Source organism: Poromitra crassiceps (genome assembly GCF_964638095.1).
Source record: "Poromitra crassiceps genome assembly, chromosome: 6".
In the NCBI taxonomy this organism is placed as follows: Eukaryota; Metazoa; Chordata; class Actinopteri; order Beryciformes; family Melamphaidae; genus Poromitra; species Poromitra crassiceps.
In genome coordinates, this window is record NC_139627.1 from 16,005,490 (window position 1) to 16,024,469 (window position 18,980).

The 18,980-nt window shown below is 43.5% G+C and overlaps 1 protein-coding gene across 1 annotated transcript; it reads left to right on the top strand.

Moving 5' to 3' along the window:
• Nucleotides 1–7,740: 7,740 nt before the first annotated feature.
• LOC310778352 (caspase-7-like) lies at nucleotides 7,741–13,358 on the top strand. Its single transcript, XM_083638750.1, has 4 exons — nucleotides 7,741–8,172; nucleotides 11,017–11,180; nucleotides 11,466–11,595; nucleotides 12,403–13,358. Exons 1-4 carry the CDS (start codon nucleotides 7,956–7,958, stop codon nucleotides 12,678–12,680), a joined length of 789 nt encoding a protein of 262 aa, XP_083494876.1. The 5' UTR covers nucleotides 7,741–7,955; the 3' UTR covers nucleotides 12,681–13,358.
• The last annotated feature ends 5,622 nt before the right edge of the window (nucleotides 13,359–18,980 follow it).

Sequence of the window (18,980 nt, forward strand, 5' to 3'; positions counted from 1 at the left end):
GTCACTGGTCGGATGACGATGACGATCTGATCTTCTGCATGTTTTTAGTGGGGGGGGGGGGGGGGGGGGGGGGGGGTTATATACGGAGGAACCCCCCCGGGGGAGCACGGGGAGAACATGCAAACTCCACACAGACAGAAAGGCCCTTACGACGAGATACCCCACCTGGGCAGTAGGCACTGAAGATATGGGGGGGAACACAACCACAGCTCCCACAGTGTCCCAGGCGAGAATCGAACTCAGGACCTTCTGACTGCGAGGCGACAGCTCTACCACTGAGCCACCGTGCCCCCAATAGCCTCCCAGTCCCCACATTAGATCAGTCCAGAGCCTGCCACAACCCAGAGGTTGTGCTAAACTGTTGCATTTTGTGTGAAGCACTTTGGTCGGCTATTTGTCGTTGTAAATGTGCTCTATAAATAAAGCTGACTTGACTTGAGTTGACTTGACTTCTGTACTGTCCGTTCACAGTGTGGCAGAGACTGGCAGAGACAGTGTCTGGCAGAGACACTGCAGTGGTGTGGAGTACCGCGGCGGAGCTTGGAGGTGACTTTTTTTACTGTTTCCAGGCAGGACATGCCGTACAGTTCCACGCGTAAAGTAGCACTATTATGTCTAATGTGCTAACACTAATAGTGATTGCTGTAGCCTACTAACAAATATTGTTTGTTGCAGAGTCGCGTGTGGTCATCTACGACAACGCTGGATTCTCCACGTCTGGGGCGGACTCCATCAACTAGTCGAGCCATTCGTTCCTAGAAAGGGCCAAGATTAATGCAATGTTATGTGAGATTACATGACATTAACATGCTATTTCATAGACAATTTGCATTAGAATCTAAAATGCATTTTCAAAATAATAACCATTAATCATCTATCTGCTAATAATAATTTTGTTAATTTGCATTGTTCAGAGTCTTTGGTACAATGCTAATTTTGATATCAGCAGAAAGCTTATCTCCTCTTATTGTACTTATTGAATATGCTAAAGTCTCCATGCAGGTGCAATGATAGATCCAATTTGATATTATGACTTAATAATAATAATAATACATTTTATTTGAGACGCCTTTCAGAACAACCAAGGTCATCGTACAGTGCATAAAAGAGACATAATATTCTAAAGATCATACTCCGATCAAAACAGGCATGGCAAAAATCAGCATCATCAAAATATGACGAGCGATGTCAATAAGTCCTGCCTTTTAACCTTATAGTTTAATTTAATATACCCATAGGCAATATATTATATATATATATATATATATATATATATATATATATATATATATATATATATATATATAATACCCAAGGTTTGTTAGTTTAGCCACATGTTCAAAGTTCAGGGAATCATATGCACCTCTATTTTACAAACTTAAAATATTGTCCATTTTTTATATTAACATGCTACAAACATGTATTTTTATTTACAATGTGAGATTTAAGTACAGCAATGTTTCTTTCTCTGTTTGTTTTTTTACCTATGTATTTTCTTTCTATTCAATATTCAATTCTTTAAGTTGTGGTGAAGTTTCCTAGAGTGGTTTCATACACTTTATATAACAATATTGCATACAGCATGTATTTGTAGTGTTTGGAAAGAAAATAAAATCCAAATCAAACACCTTGAAAGCAGTTTTAGGCCTATCATTCCATCATTAGACATTTAACTGTCACACGAGCTCATGGTGCAGTCAGATGGGTGTCCACGTGGCGGCGCTGCAGTCACGCTGTTTGGTGTTGTGATGATGAGCGTTTTGAGGTTTTTATCCCATTGAAATTATGTTTCCGCTTCAAGATGCATTCTGTGACAGGCAGCAGCAGACCATGCCGCGCTCAGCTGTACGGAGGCAAGGGCCGATAATTCCTTTTGTCTGATGCCCTCTATCAACCAGCAATGGTTGGAGGAGACCCCACCTGTGGATGGAGAGGGGAGGGAAAAAGACATTTTAAACCCTAAACTAAAGGAAGCTGAATGTCAATATGTCAATATGTTGTATCAAATGGGTATTTGAAAACTTACGTATGTGTTCCTGGTGATGACATTTAAAAGAGTGAAATTCAACATATCGAGATGTTCCATTTCTTATTGAATGGGATTGAACGTTTTACCTATGGCCCCCAAACGCTGGATCCCATGGAAGATGTGGGTGTTGACTGCGCTCTGGGTCCATTGCTGCTGCAGTGCAGCCAAGGCGACCCTCACGTCACTCTCTCTCAAAGGAGACCGTGTGGCGCAGCCATTTTCGTTCCCCCATAGAAATGCAACCAAGTCGAGCCTCACCTCGCCAGTTAGAAAAAAATAAGACGCATGGACATACCAAACGAAGTAGGTATTCAAAGAAGTACTTGAATCTTTTAGAGTAGCTAGATAACAGTGGCATAGCCAGAAATGAAATTGCAGGTGGGCCTGAATAAAAGTGGGAATTTGACTCCAGTAAATGTTCTTAATGTGCTTTCAAAGGAAAATGAAAGGTATATATGCATACAAGCCAAAACAAACAAGGACTGCGATCAAAGGTATATAAAGCAAGTGAACTGCTATTTGCATTATATAGGCTACAAGAAGTGTGATGTAGAATGTCCGCTATGAATATGTAGCTATATAAGCAGGAGTCAAATAAAGAAATAATTGTATACCTATGTACAAATCATTGTATAGCTCACTGCAAAGACAGTACAAGTAAGGTCTGTTTGCTGTCAAAAGGGTGTAACCGCATGTACACCAGTTTGACACAGAGCAAAACCCCACTTTTGACACTGACCAAGCCTTGTGGGTAGACTGGAGGATCCTAACAGCACTTAGGTCAGCTCATAATGCATGCTGTCATAAGTGATGCTACAGTAGCATGGCAGCATCATCACATATTTTATACTATATTCTAAAGAGTATCAACTTTTGAGTTATACCCAATTTATGCAATTCCAAAACTGTTTAGGGACTGTTCGTTATTTATGAGAGGGGGGGTATGGTGCAGAAAGGGGGAGGGGTATCAAATATTTTTTTGAGTACTGGGGATGGACTTGTGTTTTTTATTTTGGCTTTAGGGAGGGTTATACAACTTTAATTTTTTGTATTTTGTATATATTTTTAAATGCGTTTTTTCGTTCCAAAATTCGTGTTTAGTCCCCTATTTATATCTATGGTTTAGGTGACTGGACTCCGCTCCAGACCGCTCGCCGCTCGATACAGATTTCACCCGCTTGCACTCACCACTCCGCTCAAAAGAATAAAAGAGATAAAAAGGCCAGGGTGTTTTAATTTGCGTTTAAACGCCTGGGCAATGGCCATTGCTCACTACAAATAACATGAGCTCAGCAGAGGCTGCATGCTCGTTTCTCTTCCTTCTCTCTCGCAGCAGCTGGCAAGAAAATAGTGGGCATGCACATGAAGTAAGCCAAGTCTTATTGGAGGCTGGAGCGGACATCACAGTGCATCAGTGTCACTCATCCAAATAACGTTAACTCTGCAAGGGATATATATAGCACCTGGATTACATACATGTTTCACATAGGGTTGTGTTTTGATTTTTATTGTTTTATTTTGTCCAATATTGAAATGTTCTACAATTGCATGTTGTGCTAACATAAACATTATTTATATCTACCACTTAGCCTATTTAGGCTGATTTGGTTGCTATTTCTTGTCAATGTATTACCCTCAATGCATGCTGGGAGTGGGAGATTTCACATGTGGCTCAATTAGCCACGCACCGATGCATTCTGTTTCGAACATGTTGTGATTGAAACTGGAGCGGGACTGAGCAGTACTGAGCAGGTGATCGGCTTTATAACTAGGAGATGAGGCGTTTATGGGCTGGGTACTAAACGTTATGCCCCCCGCCCCCTCTCCCCCCGATGTCATAGGGCGCTATCAAACATAGCCAAATCATCGGAAAATGTCATATTTTCTATACCTTTGGTGTGAATATGATAAAGTGTGGTTATTTATGGTGGAGGGATGGTCATGCATTTATCTCCAGTCACTCAGGGAGGGACATGGAAAAATATTTATAGATCTGGGGAGGGTGAAGGAAAAAAACGAAAACAAAGTCGCCCCTGCACCATACCCCCCCCCCTCTAATAAATAACGGACTGTCCCTTAGGGACCCCAGTATGCAAAAATATTAAAATAGAACAGGTGCAAATAACACATTTATACTGCATGCAAAAAAATTGCATGGTTTTTTGCAAAACTGCATGGGATTAGTATAACGTGACCATGACTGTAAAGGGGAGACTCGTGGTACCCCTACAACCCATTGTTATTCTGATTCAGATATCTTGAGGTGAGAGGTCAAGGGGACCCCTTTGAAAATGGCCATGCCACTTTTTGACTTGCCAAAATCTAGCCTCAATTTAGAGCATTGTTTAGCTCCCTTCCCAACAAGTTAACATGACGGAGTGGAATGGATGCCTCAGGTCTTCTAGTCTCATACGATAGCAGGACCCTCACTCCATCTCTAAATATAAGTCCATTAAAGCCTCTGAAAGACAGTAATGTCGGCCATTTAGGAAGTTTTAAAGTCTCGTGATTGGATGGGCCTAGGCAAGAAGTGGGTGGGCGTAGGCCCAGCCAGGCCCACCCGTAGCTACGCCCCTGCTAGATACTCGCATGTTTTCTGAGCAGAACGCAAGATTAGAGCGGAATTGTTTTCTGGAGAACACCAGCACTCTGGTTCCCGGCGTTTCCCGGAACACCGTGGTGTGTTTCCGCCTGTTTCTGCCCATAGCCGGAGTATCGACAAGGCTTCTGGTCCCATGGCTAGCCAGGGCATGGTTCACCTCTTCAGGCTGCTGCTGCCAGCTCAGCCCTTCAAAGTGGCAGCCATGCAGCACCAGCAGGGGGCAGTCTACTGCCATGCTGGAGAGAAGAAGAAGGGAAACGTTCAATGTAGAATTCATGCTGATGCAATCTGTTCACAGTGTTCCTCGTGGTTTCACAATGCGCCAGACAGCATCAGTTGGAGCATTGGTGGTTTCTTTGGTTAAAATCCCTCACACATTACTAACTGTATTGGGGTTTTCCTGGGGTTACTGTCAACTTCCAGCAGCTGTCTGATTATCTCTGGGGTTTCCAACTTCTGCCAGGAGGATCGAGCACTGCCATCATGCAGCGGACCTGCAGAGCAAATAGCACCACACTAAATTCACAGGCTGATAGTGGTACTGCAGGTACTCTTGATCAAAGCAGTCACATTATGAAAAGAGATTAGTGCCTGCAGAAATGTGTCATGCTGCCATTGAACTCAAACAATGATAAACAAATTAATTTGCAAACTTTTTTTAAAGCAATGCCTTGAAATTGAATGGGAAATTTTCTTTTCTCATCTCTCCATTTTCTACATCTTTTAACACTTGAAGGACCAGAATTCCATACTAGAACGACTGTAAGTGGTCATTTTGACCACTAGATTCCAAACTCTCTCAATCTCTCATGATAAATTCCCAATTGAGCGATTAATGCATTTATTGTGTTAAGATATTAAGATATATTTTAAAAAGACAAAGCAACACCAAAATGTGAAAATATAGACTACAAAATAGGTCTAGAACCCTGGGAAATTAAGTGAGGTCCAAATGGTCTTTCTAGGTAAAAATGCTAATATTTTCTTTGCCTTTTGTGTAATTCAAATAAAAACTACTTTAAATGACAATGCAGACACTTTTAGGAAAAGGCAGGTACCAGCAGCATTGTATTTGTTTTTTATTCAACAAAGCGATTGCACATTATACATTTCAAAAAGGTCAAAATGACCAGTGACCGCTGTGGTCTTTCTAGTGTTAAAACACCAAAGGACCACACTGGAAATAAGCCCTAGGTGTTCTTGCGTAATCCTTGATGGTTTTTTATGACACATCAAATAAATTCATTAATCATATTGGTTTTTATTTGTTATTGTCTGTAAGGCACTTTTTTGATTATGATAATGACACTGATGATAATGACAAAGGTCACTGCCTGTATCATAGATGAGATTGAGGGATTGTCTTCTTTTATCAGGCACTTTGCACTGATTTATGAGGCTAGAGCCCCAAAATGGGTCGAAGTCCAGACAACTCACTACGATTAAATAAGCACCCAATAGATAAAAGTAGTCTATAGTCAATGCATTGATTTTCCTTTTTAATGCAATTATAGTGAATCGTTTTGTTTCATCAAGTCTTTGAGCATGTGAAATTGAAAAGCATGGAAGATGAAGCTGCATGGTTTAGAGTTGCTATTATTATAGCTACTGCAACCTATTTCAGAAGATAGATCTCTCCAATCAAAAACAGTGAATTATCTATACTTATTTTCTGACACTTATGAAGTCAGATCAAGGCATGAACTGGCTGAAAATGAGCTTTTCGTTTGCTTGATGTTATAGGGGGATAGGGTGTTGGCTGATGGCACGTGATATGTATTGCTCCAATGATCCAAACAGAGGCAGCAGTGGAGCACACATATAATAAATAGACTATACCAGCAACCGGCAGCAACTCTCATAGAAACCAGGCATTACTTGGGTTAAGAAATCAACAGATTCATGGTTTGATTCCTTAAACTCTGAAGAAGAAAAAATTTCATGAACAGGATGTAGGCTGCTCAGTATTTTCCAAGAGACAATTCAAATTGATAGTTGATTAACAATAGTTGATTACTTTTCACAATGTAATATGTAGGCCAATAAAGACTACATTCTGCAGATGATCTTGAAGCTAATGGATGGGAGATGGAATATACTTTGTTAATGACATTTATTTTTTAAATAAAAACCGATCTCGTTAATTCAGAAAAACAAGAGCAGAAAATATTTTTCTCACAGAAAACGTATCTCATTCATTTCGAGACAGGGTGATCCCCCCCCCCCCCCCCCCCCTTCCCATATGCCTCCGGAGGTCCTAGCTGCAAGATTATTTTCATTATCGACCGATATCTGATCATTCTTTTTTTATTCGATTAATCATTTATGTCACAAATAATGACAAATGCCCATCACATGTCACCAGAGCCCGATATATATATATATATATATATATATATATAGAGAGAGAGAGAGAGAGAGAGAGAGAGAGAGAGAGAGAGAGAGAGAGAGAGAGAGAGAGAGAGAGAGAGAGAGAAAGAGAGAGTATATGCTATATATTTTTGCTCTCTTTTGAAATGCAAAAAGCAAAAACATTGAAAGTGGAAAATGAGGAAAAGGGTTTAAAAAACAGCAAAAGTTTTATGTTTTGCTATTTCTCTGTTTTGCTTTGTTTTTCTGTAATCAAATGTTTTATAGTCATCAGTTCATCTCATATAGCCATATGTAATGTAATGTAATGTATCTCATATAGCCGCTCTTCTTGGTTCCACATCCAGGCTTAAAACTCTTAAAACTCTTGGATTTTCTGAAACGCCAATGGAGAAATGAATGGGAAATTGACTACCTGGAAGCGGAGCTGCAAAAAGGTGCAGGCGGGAACTGTTGAACTCATTTGGCTATTATGCTGTGGGCAACATCCCAACTAGGTGATGCATGCACCGTTTCCCATAACTAAAGACCTGTGTAAAAAAACACGTGGGAAGGACAGCATTATGCAACGTTGTGTGATCATCAAGGCATGTGACCATAATGCCTTGAGAGGAAATGCTCCAAATATGGTTGCACAGGTGTGACAGAAGGTGTGACTCATAGTAAGTAGCGTTTTTACTGCTCTGTGATGCAGACAGTTAAAGCCTGCGTGAGACCGACACTAACAGGCATATCAGATACAGACACATGTGGATACAGTGAAATTACCTGTTAGATATCTCAGGTGTGTTTTCTGTAAAGCATATTTAACTGCTGCCTATTTGCATATTACTGGGCCGTTGGTTTGACTAAAGGATTTTAGACAGTGTAAGACCTAAGATCCAACCACAGGGGAAAAAAACCAAAGGACCCAACAACCCAACTTTCCTTGACTTGGACCTCCATTCAAGAAGCATGCTGCGGCGGAAAGGCGTGAGGGATCCCGGTGTGGAGTGTAACAGGGCTCTGCTGGTGTCGGTGGCTCAGTTCCACCATGGGGTGAACTTGGGGAACCGGCCCGGGGCAGAGAGAGACACCAAAAGACTCCACCGCACCCTCAGCAAACTGGGCTTCAAAGTCGACATACACAACGACCTCGACAGTGATGAGATCTACGCATTGTTTGAGAAAGGTAACATACACGTCACGTATACACAAGATGTAGCCTAGAATCAGCGGGGACACTCAACTTGCTTTGCCCAGGGGCCACTTTTGCAAAAATGACAGGAGGGAGGGGCCGCTAAACAACATTAATAATAATAATAAAAAAATCTGTAGCAGATTGTAGGTTTTTGGGGTGCCAGCTGGCAGCTGTAGTTGGCTGGTCATTTTAATGTTTTAAGATGTTTACACTCTGCCATGAACCGATGCCATGAACCCACATAGCATCAATTTGAACCACCGAGCAGAATGCAAACAAATAGTCAAAGCAATAATCCGAGTGACGATGTGAACACGTGTGCCTGCATGGGACAGCAAATAGGTGGCGATATTTGACAATTCAGCTGGAGCTCAGTCAAACTTTGTTTAATGTTAGTTTTCAGTGTGAATTAGAGAATGGTCGGGGGGCCACTCGGCGCCCTATCGGCGGCCGCATCTGGCACCCGGGCCGTAAGTTGAGTATCAGGGCTATACAGTATGGCATAGGGACTAATTAGGCCTACATGTAATTGGTCCCTATACCAAACATGGGTAAATGGTGGGTAACGGTAAAAATCCCACGTTTTAAGCCTTAACATATAGACAACTACGCCTCCAATCCCCACCCCCATTATTATTATTATTATTATTATTATTATTATTATTATTATTATTATTATTATTATATTATAATTATATTAACATCTTTATCCTATATTAAGATTTTAAAACTTCTTTATCCTTCTTTTTCAAATATCTTCTTTTAAACATGTTATGCTTTTAATCGTTTTCTTTAAACACATCTTTATTATAACTAGTGGGATATTACCCCGTGCAGTGTATCGAGTGTAAATGTTGCATTCTCTGAATGTTCAACCCCTATGGACTGTATCTGCAGCTAGGCTGGCCAGCGCGGACAGACAGTTCCCCAGCCCCATAAATCTTGTAAAATTAATCTGAAATAGCTCCCCAACAGATACAGAAATATGACCATAATGTGTTTGATGTACATATAAAGAACTGCCGCAATCGGTTTTGTGAAACACGCATTTCAAAAAATCACGTTTTCCCTTCTTCCTGGTTTCTCCTCTGACAGCCTGAGCTCACCTCAACAGAGGCAGCCAGACTGCGGGTGTTGGTGCTCTGGAATAAATATAGTACATTTAATATTGTATATTAAATATACAATGTGTAGAGTATTTACAATTTAACTTAACTTATAAATGTTTCAGACAAGCAATGCAGTGTTTCTGTGCAATATCCTCAGACTGTCTCTTGCATCTTGTCTTAAGCTGTGTTCACACAGAGATATTTATTTTTCTCTCTGTCGCTCGACTGAACCCTTTGGAATCGCTCTGTGGCTCTGTTTAAATCGCTCGTCAATAGGCACAAGAATTGACGGACATCTGGGGGCTATAACGTTACGCAATGTCATGATATTTGTCCACTACGAGCCACCGTAGTTGTTTACAAGCTAAGCCTATCAGCGTGCTCCTAACACGAGCTCTATACCGGTAGTACAGACTTCACTTCATGTCAGCTGTCAGCCTGTCAATCAGCTGTCAATGCGGTTTGTTGCCACACAGTAAACCAGTGGTTTGTTCCAAGCCAGTGTGATCCTTGACTCACTCTCACACGGCAGCCAATCAGCGTTGAAGAGCGAGCGACTGATGCCAGCGTAATTTCGCTCGAGTTGGGATATTTCATCTCGGGCTGTCGCTCTGTCTCTGTCGCTCGGACACCCAGCGATTTTTCTCCCGGGCGAATATACGCTCAATCGCTCGTTTGCATTGACTTTGTATGTAAACTCGATGCCAGCGAAAAACTTTAATAGGTCGGTGTGAACGCCCCTTTAGAGTTGTCACTGACTTTAATAGAATAATTGTTCGAGGCATTGAGGGAAAAAGGAATTGCCCGTCTCAATCCATGCAGTCACCTCATTGTTAGCTTTTGAGTGTGTTTTGTGTCGCCGATTTTCTGTGTTCCCTTCTACAGACGATCAAACTGCACTTCATGTCGTGTTTGGAGTCACTCAGAATACATGTAAACAACTGGATAACAGACAATGTGAAAGTGCAAATAGACTCTTATCACTGATATATTATAAGCTAGTTGCACCTTTGGCTATGGCCTCGTAATCAAGTCCTTGTCTTTGCTGGATAAACAAACTGATAAAAGGGGCACATTTCAATGTTCATGAACATTATAAATGTTACCATCTTAGTTCAAATTGGCTAAGTGGGCTCTGTGGTGTCTGTCAGTGTCTGTCGGGCACGATTTTGGGAGCCCGCAGAGCTACGGGCAGTTTCCATAACGGCAGCCATGGCACATCATCTCCAGAGTCTCCACCCATGGCATGCCTGTTTACACCCTTATTATGTAAATACAGAGAGGGGACAGAATGGCCCCTTGGCCTGCCTGTGCAGACAGACACTCCTGCTTAATAGATATTGCACAAGAGCCGAGCATGTGTGTGTGTGTGTGTGTGTGTGTGTGTGTGTGTGTGTGTGTGTGTGTGTGTGTGTGTGTTTGTACGTGCAAGTTTGCCATTCCTTTCTTTGCCTGGTCCTGTCGAGAAGTGACTAATATTGATAATTGAGCAAGGTGTGCACTTCAGTTAGCATGTAAAGACCCACATGACGTCTCCATCTGTGTGTGTGTGTGCGTGTGTGTGTGTGTGTGTGTGTGTGCGTGCGTGTGCGTGCGTGTGCGTGCGTGTGTGTGTCTGTGTGTGTGCATGTGTGCGTGTGTGTGTGTGTGTGCGTGCGTGTGTGTGTGTGTGCGTGTGTGCGTGCGTGTGCGTGCGTGTGTGTGTGTCTGTGTGTGTGTGCTGCAGAGAGCAGGCGGCCGGTGAAGGACTGTTTCCTGGCTGTGTTGTCGTCTCATGGAGAAGAGGGCTGCGTGTTTGGAGCGGATGGGAGACCCGTCCGGCTGTCTCATATCTTCAGCTGTTTCGACAACACGCTTATGGAGAAAAAGACCAAGCTGTTCTTGATACAGGTAAATAGGCCGCAGGAGCATCCTCGTCTTTGTCGTTGCCTTCACACACAAAATTCAGTCAACGATGAAACAGAGTAGAACAAGTGATATAGTTCCACCCTCGGGTCAGCCCCATTTATTGCTAACACCGCCCCCTAGCGGCACAAAGTCAACATTACAGTGTCACTTACCAACAAACTAACAGACGGAGACCGATCCATAGTCCCCCCCCCCCCCCCCCCAGAATCGTTTCTAGTGTCAGTATATTTGACTTTGCATTCATCTGAATGGCTGCTGTCATCTTAGGCGTGTCGGGGAGGAGATCTGGATGATGGGGTGGAAGTGGATTCAGCAGGAAGTGACACCACAGAAGACAGCTTCTCACAGTATCTGTCGGTTCCTGTCGACACGGCCGTCATGTACGCCACGGCACCAGGTAGACCCCAGTTACCGTTCATTCATCTGGAGTGGATGATCGCAACCCGGTCTCACCAATCTGCGTACAAATAACACAACTTTACATGTTCAAATTGCATGCAGCAGGTGATACGCCTCACCGACATGTGTCCAGCAACACAGGTGTAAAGCTAGTCAGAATGACATTTGTTTTCCGGCCATAACTTTTCACAATAAAAGCCCCTGCAACACAATTTGAAAACAGTTTTACCCGTTGTATTTAGGCAAGTAAAACAACTTGGTTCAGGTTGGGGTTATGGTTTGGGTTAGGCTTAAATAACAAAGAAGGTTAAATGACTTCCGGGTTGACATGTATGTAGACTTTAGACACGTTGGGATTGAACACGGCTCTCCGTGGTGAAAAACGAGGGTTTTGTTCCCCCGTACACACCGCTGGCCTTATTTCAGTGTCATACCTCCTTCTTATTCACTTTATGTAGCCCCGCCCACTTGACCCATTGTGTCACAACTTCCTGTTCAAAACGCCGGCTGTTTTACCTGCTCAAACTAGTCTGACTCACCTGGTCACATATGAGTCAGACTAGGTTTATGAGTCACAGGAAGTGTAAACACAATCAGAATTTCCAATTGTGTTTACACTTCCTGTTAGTCTCTCAAGCCAGACTGTCTCTTCTACATAAGGTGAATAGCTTTAGAATAGAATATTTGGCATATCCACTGCACTCAATTTGAAAGTGTAAAATCTTCTTATTTGTACCCAGATTGAATAGATCGTCTAGATATTTGTTTCTACGCATAACGCATCTACGCTCCTTCCCTCCCGCAGGCTACGGTGCGTTCATGCACCCTCTCGGAGCTGTCTTCCTCCGAACTCTCTGCACCTTGTTAGAGGAGGAGGACATCCGCAACCTGGAGCTGACCCGTCTGCTGACCCGGCTGTCCCACTGCGTGGCCTACACCTTCCAGGCCAAAGGTCGTCAGCTGGGCGGCAAGAAGGAGATGCCTTGCTTCTTAACACGAATGACCAGAGAGGTGTTCCCCTTCGGCAAGGCAGGGGAGGACACCGCAGAGAATGCCAGAATACGCACTCCTTCAATCAGTTAGACTAGTGTGTGTGTGTGTGTGTGTGTGTGTGTACGTGTGTGTGTGTGTGTGTGTGTGTGTGTGTGTGTGTGTGTGTGTGTGTGTGTACGTGTGTGTGTACGTGTACGCGTGTGTGTGTGTGTGTGTGTGTGTGTGTGTGTACGCGTACATGAGAGAGCGCAGCTGAAAGCAATAAGCCAGGTATGCAGATTGATGAGAGGTGATACCTGAGTTTTGTCGACGGAGTTTCCAGTTGATCCCGTGTTTTTACATTCCATCTGTAACGGGAGTAAAACATTTTATTATTTCTTTATTTATTGCCTTTTTTCTGTTTTGCAAAGGCGTGAATGCGTTTTTGTTGTTGTTTTTTACAAGATTTTCAGAAAACGCTTCAAAAGTGATAAAAGTGGTCCTCATTTGTGGAGATTATCTTGCTGAGCCACAGACCTTCATGCATTTAACTGAAATTCCCATGAACCAGGACGTGCAGGGACTTCTGGGTAAACCTACAAAAATGCATCATCCCTGCTGTACTCTATTATCATCTCTGGAATTTTCCATTTCAGAGCCGACGTTGCAGACTGGAGTTTTTGCCATTTATATCTTGCTTTTGTCTGTGATAACCTGTTCTGTCTACCTATACTGTATAGATGTCAGCTGCAAGTGGTCTGTGTACTGTATATTGTAAATTGCTCTTCACTTGTGCATGTGTGCAATGTGCATTTTGATATAGTCTACTCATTTAAAAGTGTATGATGTAATATAGTATCACAATAAAATGTAAATATGCAGTGGTCATATCTGAACTTCTTTGAATTCTTTTGACATCCTTGTCTGTTCATACAGAGCTTCAACATAAAAAAACACAGGGGTTATGCACAACAACATGTAACAAACACAGGGGCTATGCATACATTAAAGAGTTGTACCAATGTGCCCAAATGCTGGACTGGTACTTAATAGCACTGAGACCAGGTTGAGACAGCAGCATGATAATCAAGTTCTGAGACACATAACAACAGCTAAACTTGTAGGTCAGATTTCTCAGCAGGGCAGGAAAGGTGCAGACTCCTGCACCACAAAACATTTCACTAGCACTGCAACACCTTGGCTTTCTGAGCAGAATCCTCATGCAGTCATTATAAGCAACCTGAAGCTTTTGAATGCTAGCCTGCTTAAACTTGACCCACAGGGGGGCAGTACAAAGAGGAGTACAATAGGCTCTAAACAGGCTAATCTTGACCTCATCAGAGCAAAAATACAACTTTTTCCTCAGCATATTAGCTTGTGCATGCAAGACTCTCTGGGATGTTGCAGATCCATTCAGCATCAAAGACGAAAAATAATTACAATTTGTTGTTGACAGTTTGTTTATTTTTCATATCGGTTGAACAAAAATACATGTTCTGCTTTTGGTGCATCAGCTTTAGCCTTAGCCGTCACTAACCCAATATGGGGAAATAATGCTTTAACATCAGAGCTAAGCCTTTTACCTGAAGCATATAAGTTGGAGTAGCATCCAGAGATATGACGACTTGGACTTGGACTTGGACTCGAGTCAAACTTAAGTCGCACACACAATGACTTGAAACTTGACTTAAGACTCATCCTCAAAAGACTTGAGACTAGACTTGGACTTGTGACCAAAGACTTGAGACTTGACTTGGACTTGCCACTCAATGACTTGAGAGATGACTTGGACTTGCAAAAAATGACTTGTTGTGATCATCTCTGGTCGCATCTGTACATAGCTGGTTTGGTCAAGTCAAAATGAGGCACACCTATAATAAACTGTAACCTCATAGTATTATACTGTGTTGCAATTATATGCATTTAACTATAATAAACCAAAGTGAAAGTGACTTCAGTTTCTCAGAAACTGTCTCAGAACAAAACTGATACCAGATGGCAATAATTTGTTGGGGCTGGTCCTCAGACACACGCACGTGCGCGCGCACACACACACACACACACACACACACACACACACACACACACACACACACACACACACACACACACACACACACACACACACACACACACACACACACACATGTTAATGTGCTCAAGTTGACTGTGTATTGCACAACAAGGTGTGGCCTGGTTTGGTTAGAGGGTCATATCAGTCTGTCCACTGGGACTAACGTTCAACATGAGTAGAAGATGTAACAAAGAGAGGAAGAAAGAAGCAGCTCACTATTAGCATGCAGTGAGTTTAGCATGGAGATCCATTCCTGTTTCTAAAAAACTATATGGTTATGGATACATATCACATATGTCATTGTAAAACCACAAGTTTAATCCTTTAAGAGTAACTGAACCCCAAACCCAAATATGTGGTGAAGCTTGACATCTAATGGTGAAAAGTAGGGTACTGCACTGGCATTCTGCTAGGGCTAGGCCAGAGCCGTATAATAGAAGAGTTCCGACATCTCCATTCACTCCAATGGACCAGTTTTTTTCCAGGAAGTAGAAAGTGGAACTCTTGAGTAAAAAAGCAGCACTGTCGAGTTGCAGCAAAATAGACAGTTTGTGTTGTACTTTGAAAGGGTTTTTCATCCCTTGAATCAAATTGTACATTATCAGCTTTATTTTAGCATGCAAAGGTAGCGCGAGACCCATTCCTGGCTGTTCATTGGCTAATGAGTCTCGCATTTTGGTCCTCCGCTGACGCCACTCTCTTACTAGAGGACACTAGGCTAGGCTATTGGCTGGTCTTTGGTGCCAGCAGGTGATGTCACCACCTGACCAGCCAATAGCAGATGGACTGTGCAGTCGTCTACATTTAACCATGAGGTGAATTACTCCTTGATATCTAAACAAGCAAATAGTACACATAATGCTACCCCCCGCGGTCTCCTCCGTTATGGGCGGAGGAGACCGGTCCATACATAGTCTCCACTTTGGTGGGAGACAGACAGTAGAATTGGGAATGATCACAAGGGTTACAAAACTAAGATTTGTTTTAATGTTCAAGTACTTCAAATATTAAGGAATACACAAACACAATAATAATCTGAATGAATGCTTGCACTGTTGACTCCATTTATAAAACCCACAACAACAACAACAACAGTAACCATTTTACACTTTACTACCAAAACAGTCCACCCTAGGTGGAACTGAATTGAGTATTAGTCTAAACTTAGCAAACACTGTGCTGTGAAGCCCAAAACACATCAAAAGTCAATGGCATTTAGTAAAGCAAAATAAGAAATTCTGGTCATGTTTAACTTTTAATATAATATTTTTCCAATACCATAGAGGAACCCCCCCCCCCCCCCCCCATCCTCCCCTCCATCCACATGCAGGGAGGTCAGAAGTCAGGGCGTCCTGATGAAGGACACTCTCTGTAACCACCGAACCGACTTGCAGCCCCACACATGCACCATGTACAGACAGCCTGAAGGTGGAGCTGTGGCATCACAGCCCCACACATGCACCATGTACAGACAGCCTGAAGGTGGAGCTGTGGCATCATGATGAAACGCCCTCGCGCTTAACAGATTCAAACTTGCCCCTTCATTGTGCTGTTGCACTGTAATTCACTCAGTTCTATGTCTCAGTATTCACAATTTGACTGTGAGTGTATTTCATTTGTGCTTGTGTCCCCATTAGGCCTGGGTATACTCAATATCGACCAGTACCAAGTATTGAAACTTCTCCAGTCAAAAGATACCAGCATCCAATCCTTTTTGTACACAGATCTAGATTTTTTTTTATTTTTATGGTTTTGATCCATGCAAGCGTTTGTCGATTAAATGTGACATGGGATTGGCCCACGGCAGCAGCTACAACCCATACAGTCTGTGGTGGTGAAGTCGGAGATGGCAGTTCAGCATGCTGAGATGCCAAAAATGAAAAGAGTATAGAATGTTACCGAGTATTAGTATTGTGATTTTTTACAGCGTGGCCACCTATGTACGGGCTGAGGCGTCGGGTCTGTCTGTCTGACTGTCTGTCTGTCTGGCTGGCTGTATATCTGTCTGTCTGTCTGTCCAAGTATGTATGTCCCCAAGAAAGAAAGAAAGTAGCCACATCACCGATGATGTCATATGTGGCCACTAGAGCCCGAGTGGCCAGGTCGGCAATGATGTCATAGTTCTTTGACTGGTGACCATGTCACTATAGTTATGTCATATCACTCAAGCTCGATGATGTGATGTCACACTGCTGACATCACTGATGACATCATCACCGATGACATCCTCACCAATGACATCACAATTGCTCGAGTGACATCACTCATGACAAATGAACAGCCCCATCATGTGGTATTCATGACATGTTAAGTGGACATTTTCTGAAAGCTTCGAGTTCACGACTTGTGACATGTCTTGTGACGTTTTCAGAAAATGGCGGACGCCATGCACATGCATGGAAAGTTAATATATTGTCATTTTAGCTGTATAGAGATTTCCAGTCATTTTATAATGTCTGAGGAGCATGTTGATATTGCCAATCGTCTTATCTTTTTTCCGCTGTGTGTGAAGTTTTATTGTGAAGTTCTGGGTGAACCGTGCTGTGAAGGACTGTGTGAAGTGTGTGTTGGACTTTTATCGTGATGCCAGGCCGTGGAACTGGTTCTTCTTTCAAGTTTCCGGTGTTTCTCACACCTCCCTGATCTTGGCTGTTGTGCCTCATCTCATGTTCCTCCGCTCCTCATCCCTCCTGAGCAACGTGCCTTCACCTCCGTTAATAGGGCGTAAGCCATCGTCTGGTTCCAAAAGCCTTCACCTTGCCCTCCAACACACTTCACCCAAAGACTTCGCCCTTAGGGTGTTCCATGGCCTGGCAGCGTGGTGACATCATCACTGATGATGACATCACTCACTGATGACATCACAATTGCTCGAGTGACATCACTGATGACATCATCATCGAGTGCCCAAGTGCATCACTGGTGACACACTGATGATGTAATAGACATTGTGACATCATCAGTGATGTTATAAATCCTTCTGTGGCTATAAGTAGGACCGGTGCAATCTGGCAACTCAACATCAAGACCTAATGGATATCTCACCTTGCGACTCAGACCACATCATTCCCATATTGATCCCGGGTTTCTGCGTATCCAGACGCAGGAGGCTGGTCAAAGCGAGGGAAAGGCAGCGCGATGGCTTTGATCCAGCATTGTCTATGAGTGTCTGTCCTCTGGACAGCTGGCTGGAGGACCCACTGCCCGCCCCCTCCTGTTCATCCTCTTCTTCCTTCCCTTTCTCCTACCTTGCCGCAGCGGTGTCAGAGGAGCAAGTGGACGAGGATTTCTTTCATGTGAGAGACTTCACAGTAGAGGCCAGTCCTGCTGGTCGCCGCCAGAGGAGGAAGCGCAGGTCGAGGGCAGTGGCGGCTATGGCCTCGCCCTCACCCCCCGCCATGGCCAGCACTGAGTCTCTGTCTTCGCTCACCACAGAGGAATGGGAATGGCTGAACGCTGAATCAGAAGTTCCTCCAGCAGATCCACCACTGGAGGTCATCATCAGTGACGAGGAGGAGGCTCTGGTTGGCCTGGGACAGATGGAGCAAGCAATGGCCCAAAGTCTGCAGGGACAGTTTGATCGAGAGGAGTCAGAGTCCCGTAGCAGACCCCAGTATCAGCCTCATCACCACCATCAGCCTCATCACCATCACCACCACTATCCTCATCTTCATCACAGGTATAATCCCTACATGGAGCGCAGCTGGGCAACTGATTGGCTGAGTGCGGTTTCTCCTTTGGTTCGGTTTGAAGACAATGATTTTGGTCATCGCAGAAGACGTCGGCCTGTGAGGGCCAGGAGGAGGAACGCCATGCCCGACCTGTCGCAGAGCCTGCAGGAAAACGACTATGAAGCTCTTCTGGACTTTGCTGTTGTGAACAAGAAGGGGATGAGCAAGACACAAATCCAGAGGTTTCCCACCAGAACCTACCAGTCTGCCCACAGTACCGAGCAGGACCGGTGTCCGATCTGCCTCTGTGACTACACTGATGGGGAGAGGCTGAGGATGCTGGCTTGTTTCCATAACTACCACGTCAAGTGTATTGACCGCTGGCTAAAGGATAACTCCACCTGTCCTATCTGCAAAGCCAACATGGCTGACACCGGCTCTCTGTAACGCCACAACAACCTCATTACATTACATAATTTATTAGCAGCCGCTTTTATCCATATCACACACAAGTACAAGCATCTTGAATTTGATGCGTGCCGAGATGGGAAGCCAGTGAAAAGACCGGATGAGGGGAGCGACGTGGTATAATCTAGGTTGGCTGAACACCAGTTGGGCTGCAGTGTCCTGAATGAGCTGCAACGGTCTGATAGCAGAGGCAGGTAT

Coding starts and splice junctions, on each gene's coding strand:
- LOC310778352 (XM_083638750.1), top strand. CDS start 7,956: ATGCTGCGGCGGAAAGGCGTGAGGGATCCCGGTGTGGAGTGTAACAGG. Junction 8,173..11,016: donor CTACGCATTGTTTGAGAAAG/GTAACATACACG, acceptor TGTGTGCTGCAG/AGAGCAGGCGGCCGGTGAAG. Junction 11,181..11,465: donor CCAAGCTGTTCTTGATACAG/GTAAATAGGCCG, acceptor CTGTCATCTTAG/GCGTGTCGGGGAGGAGATCT.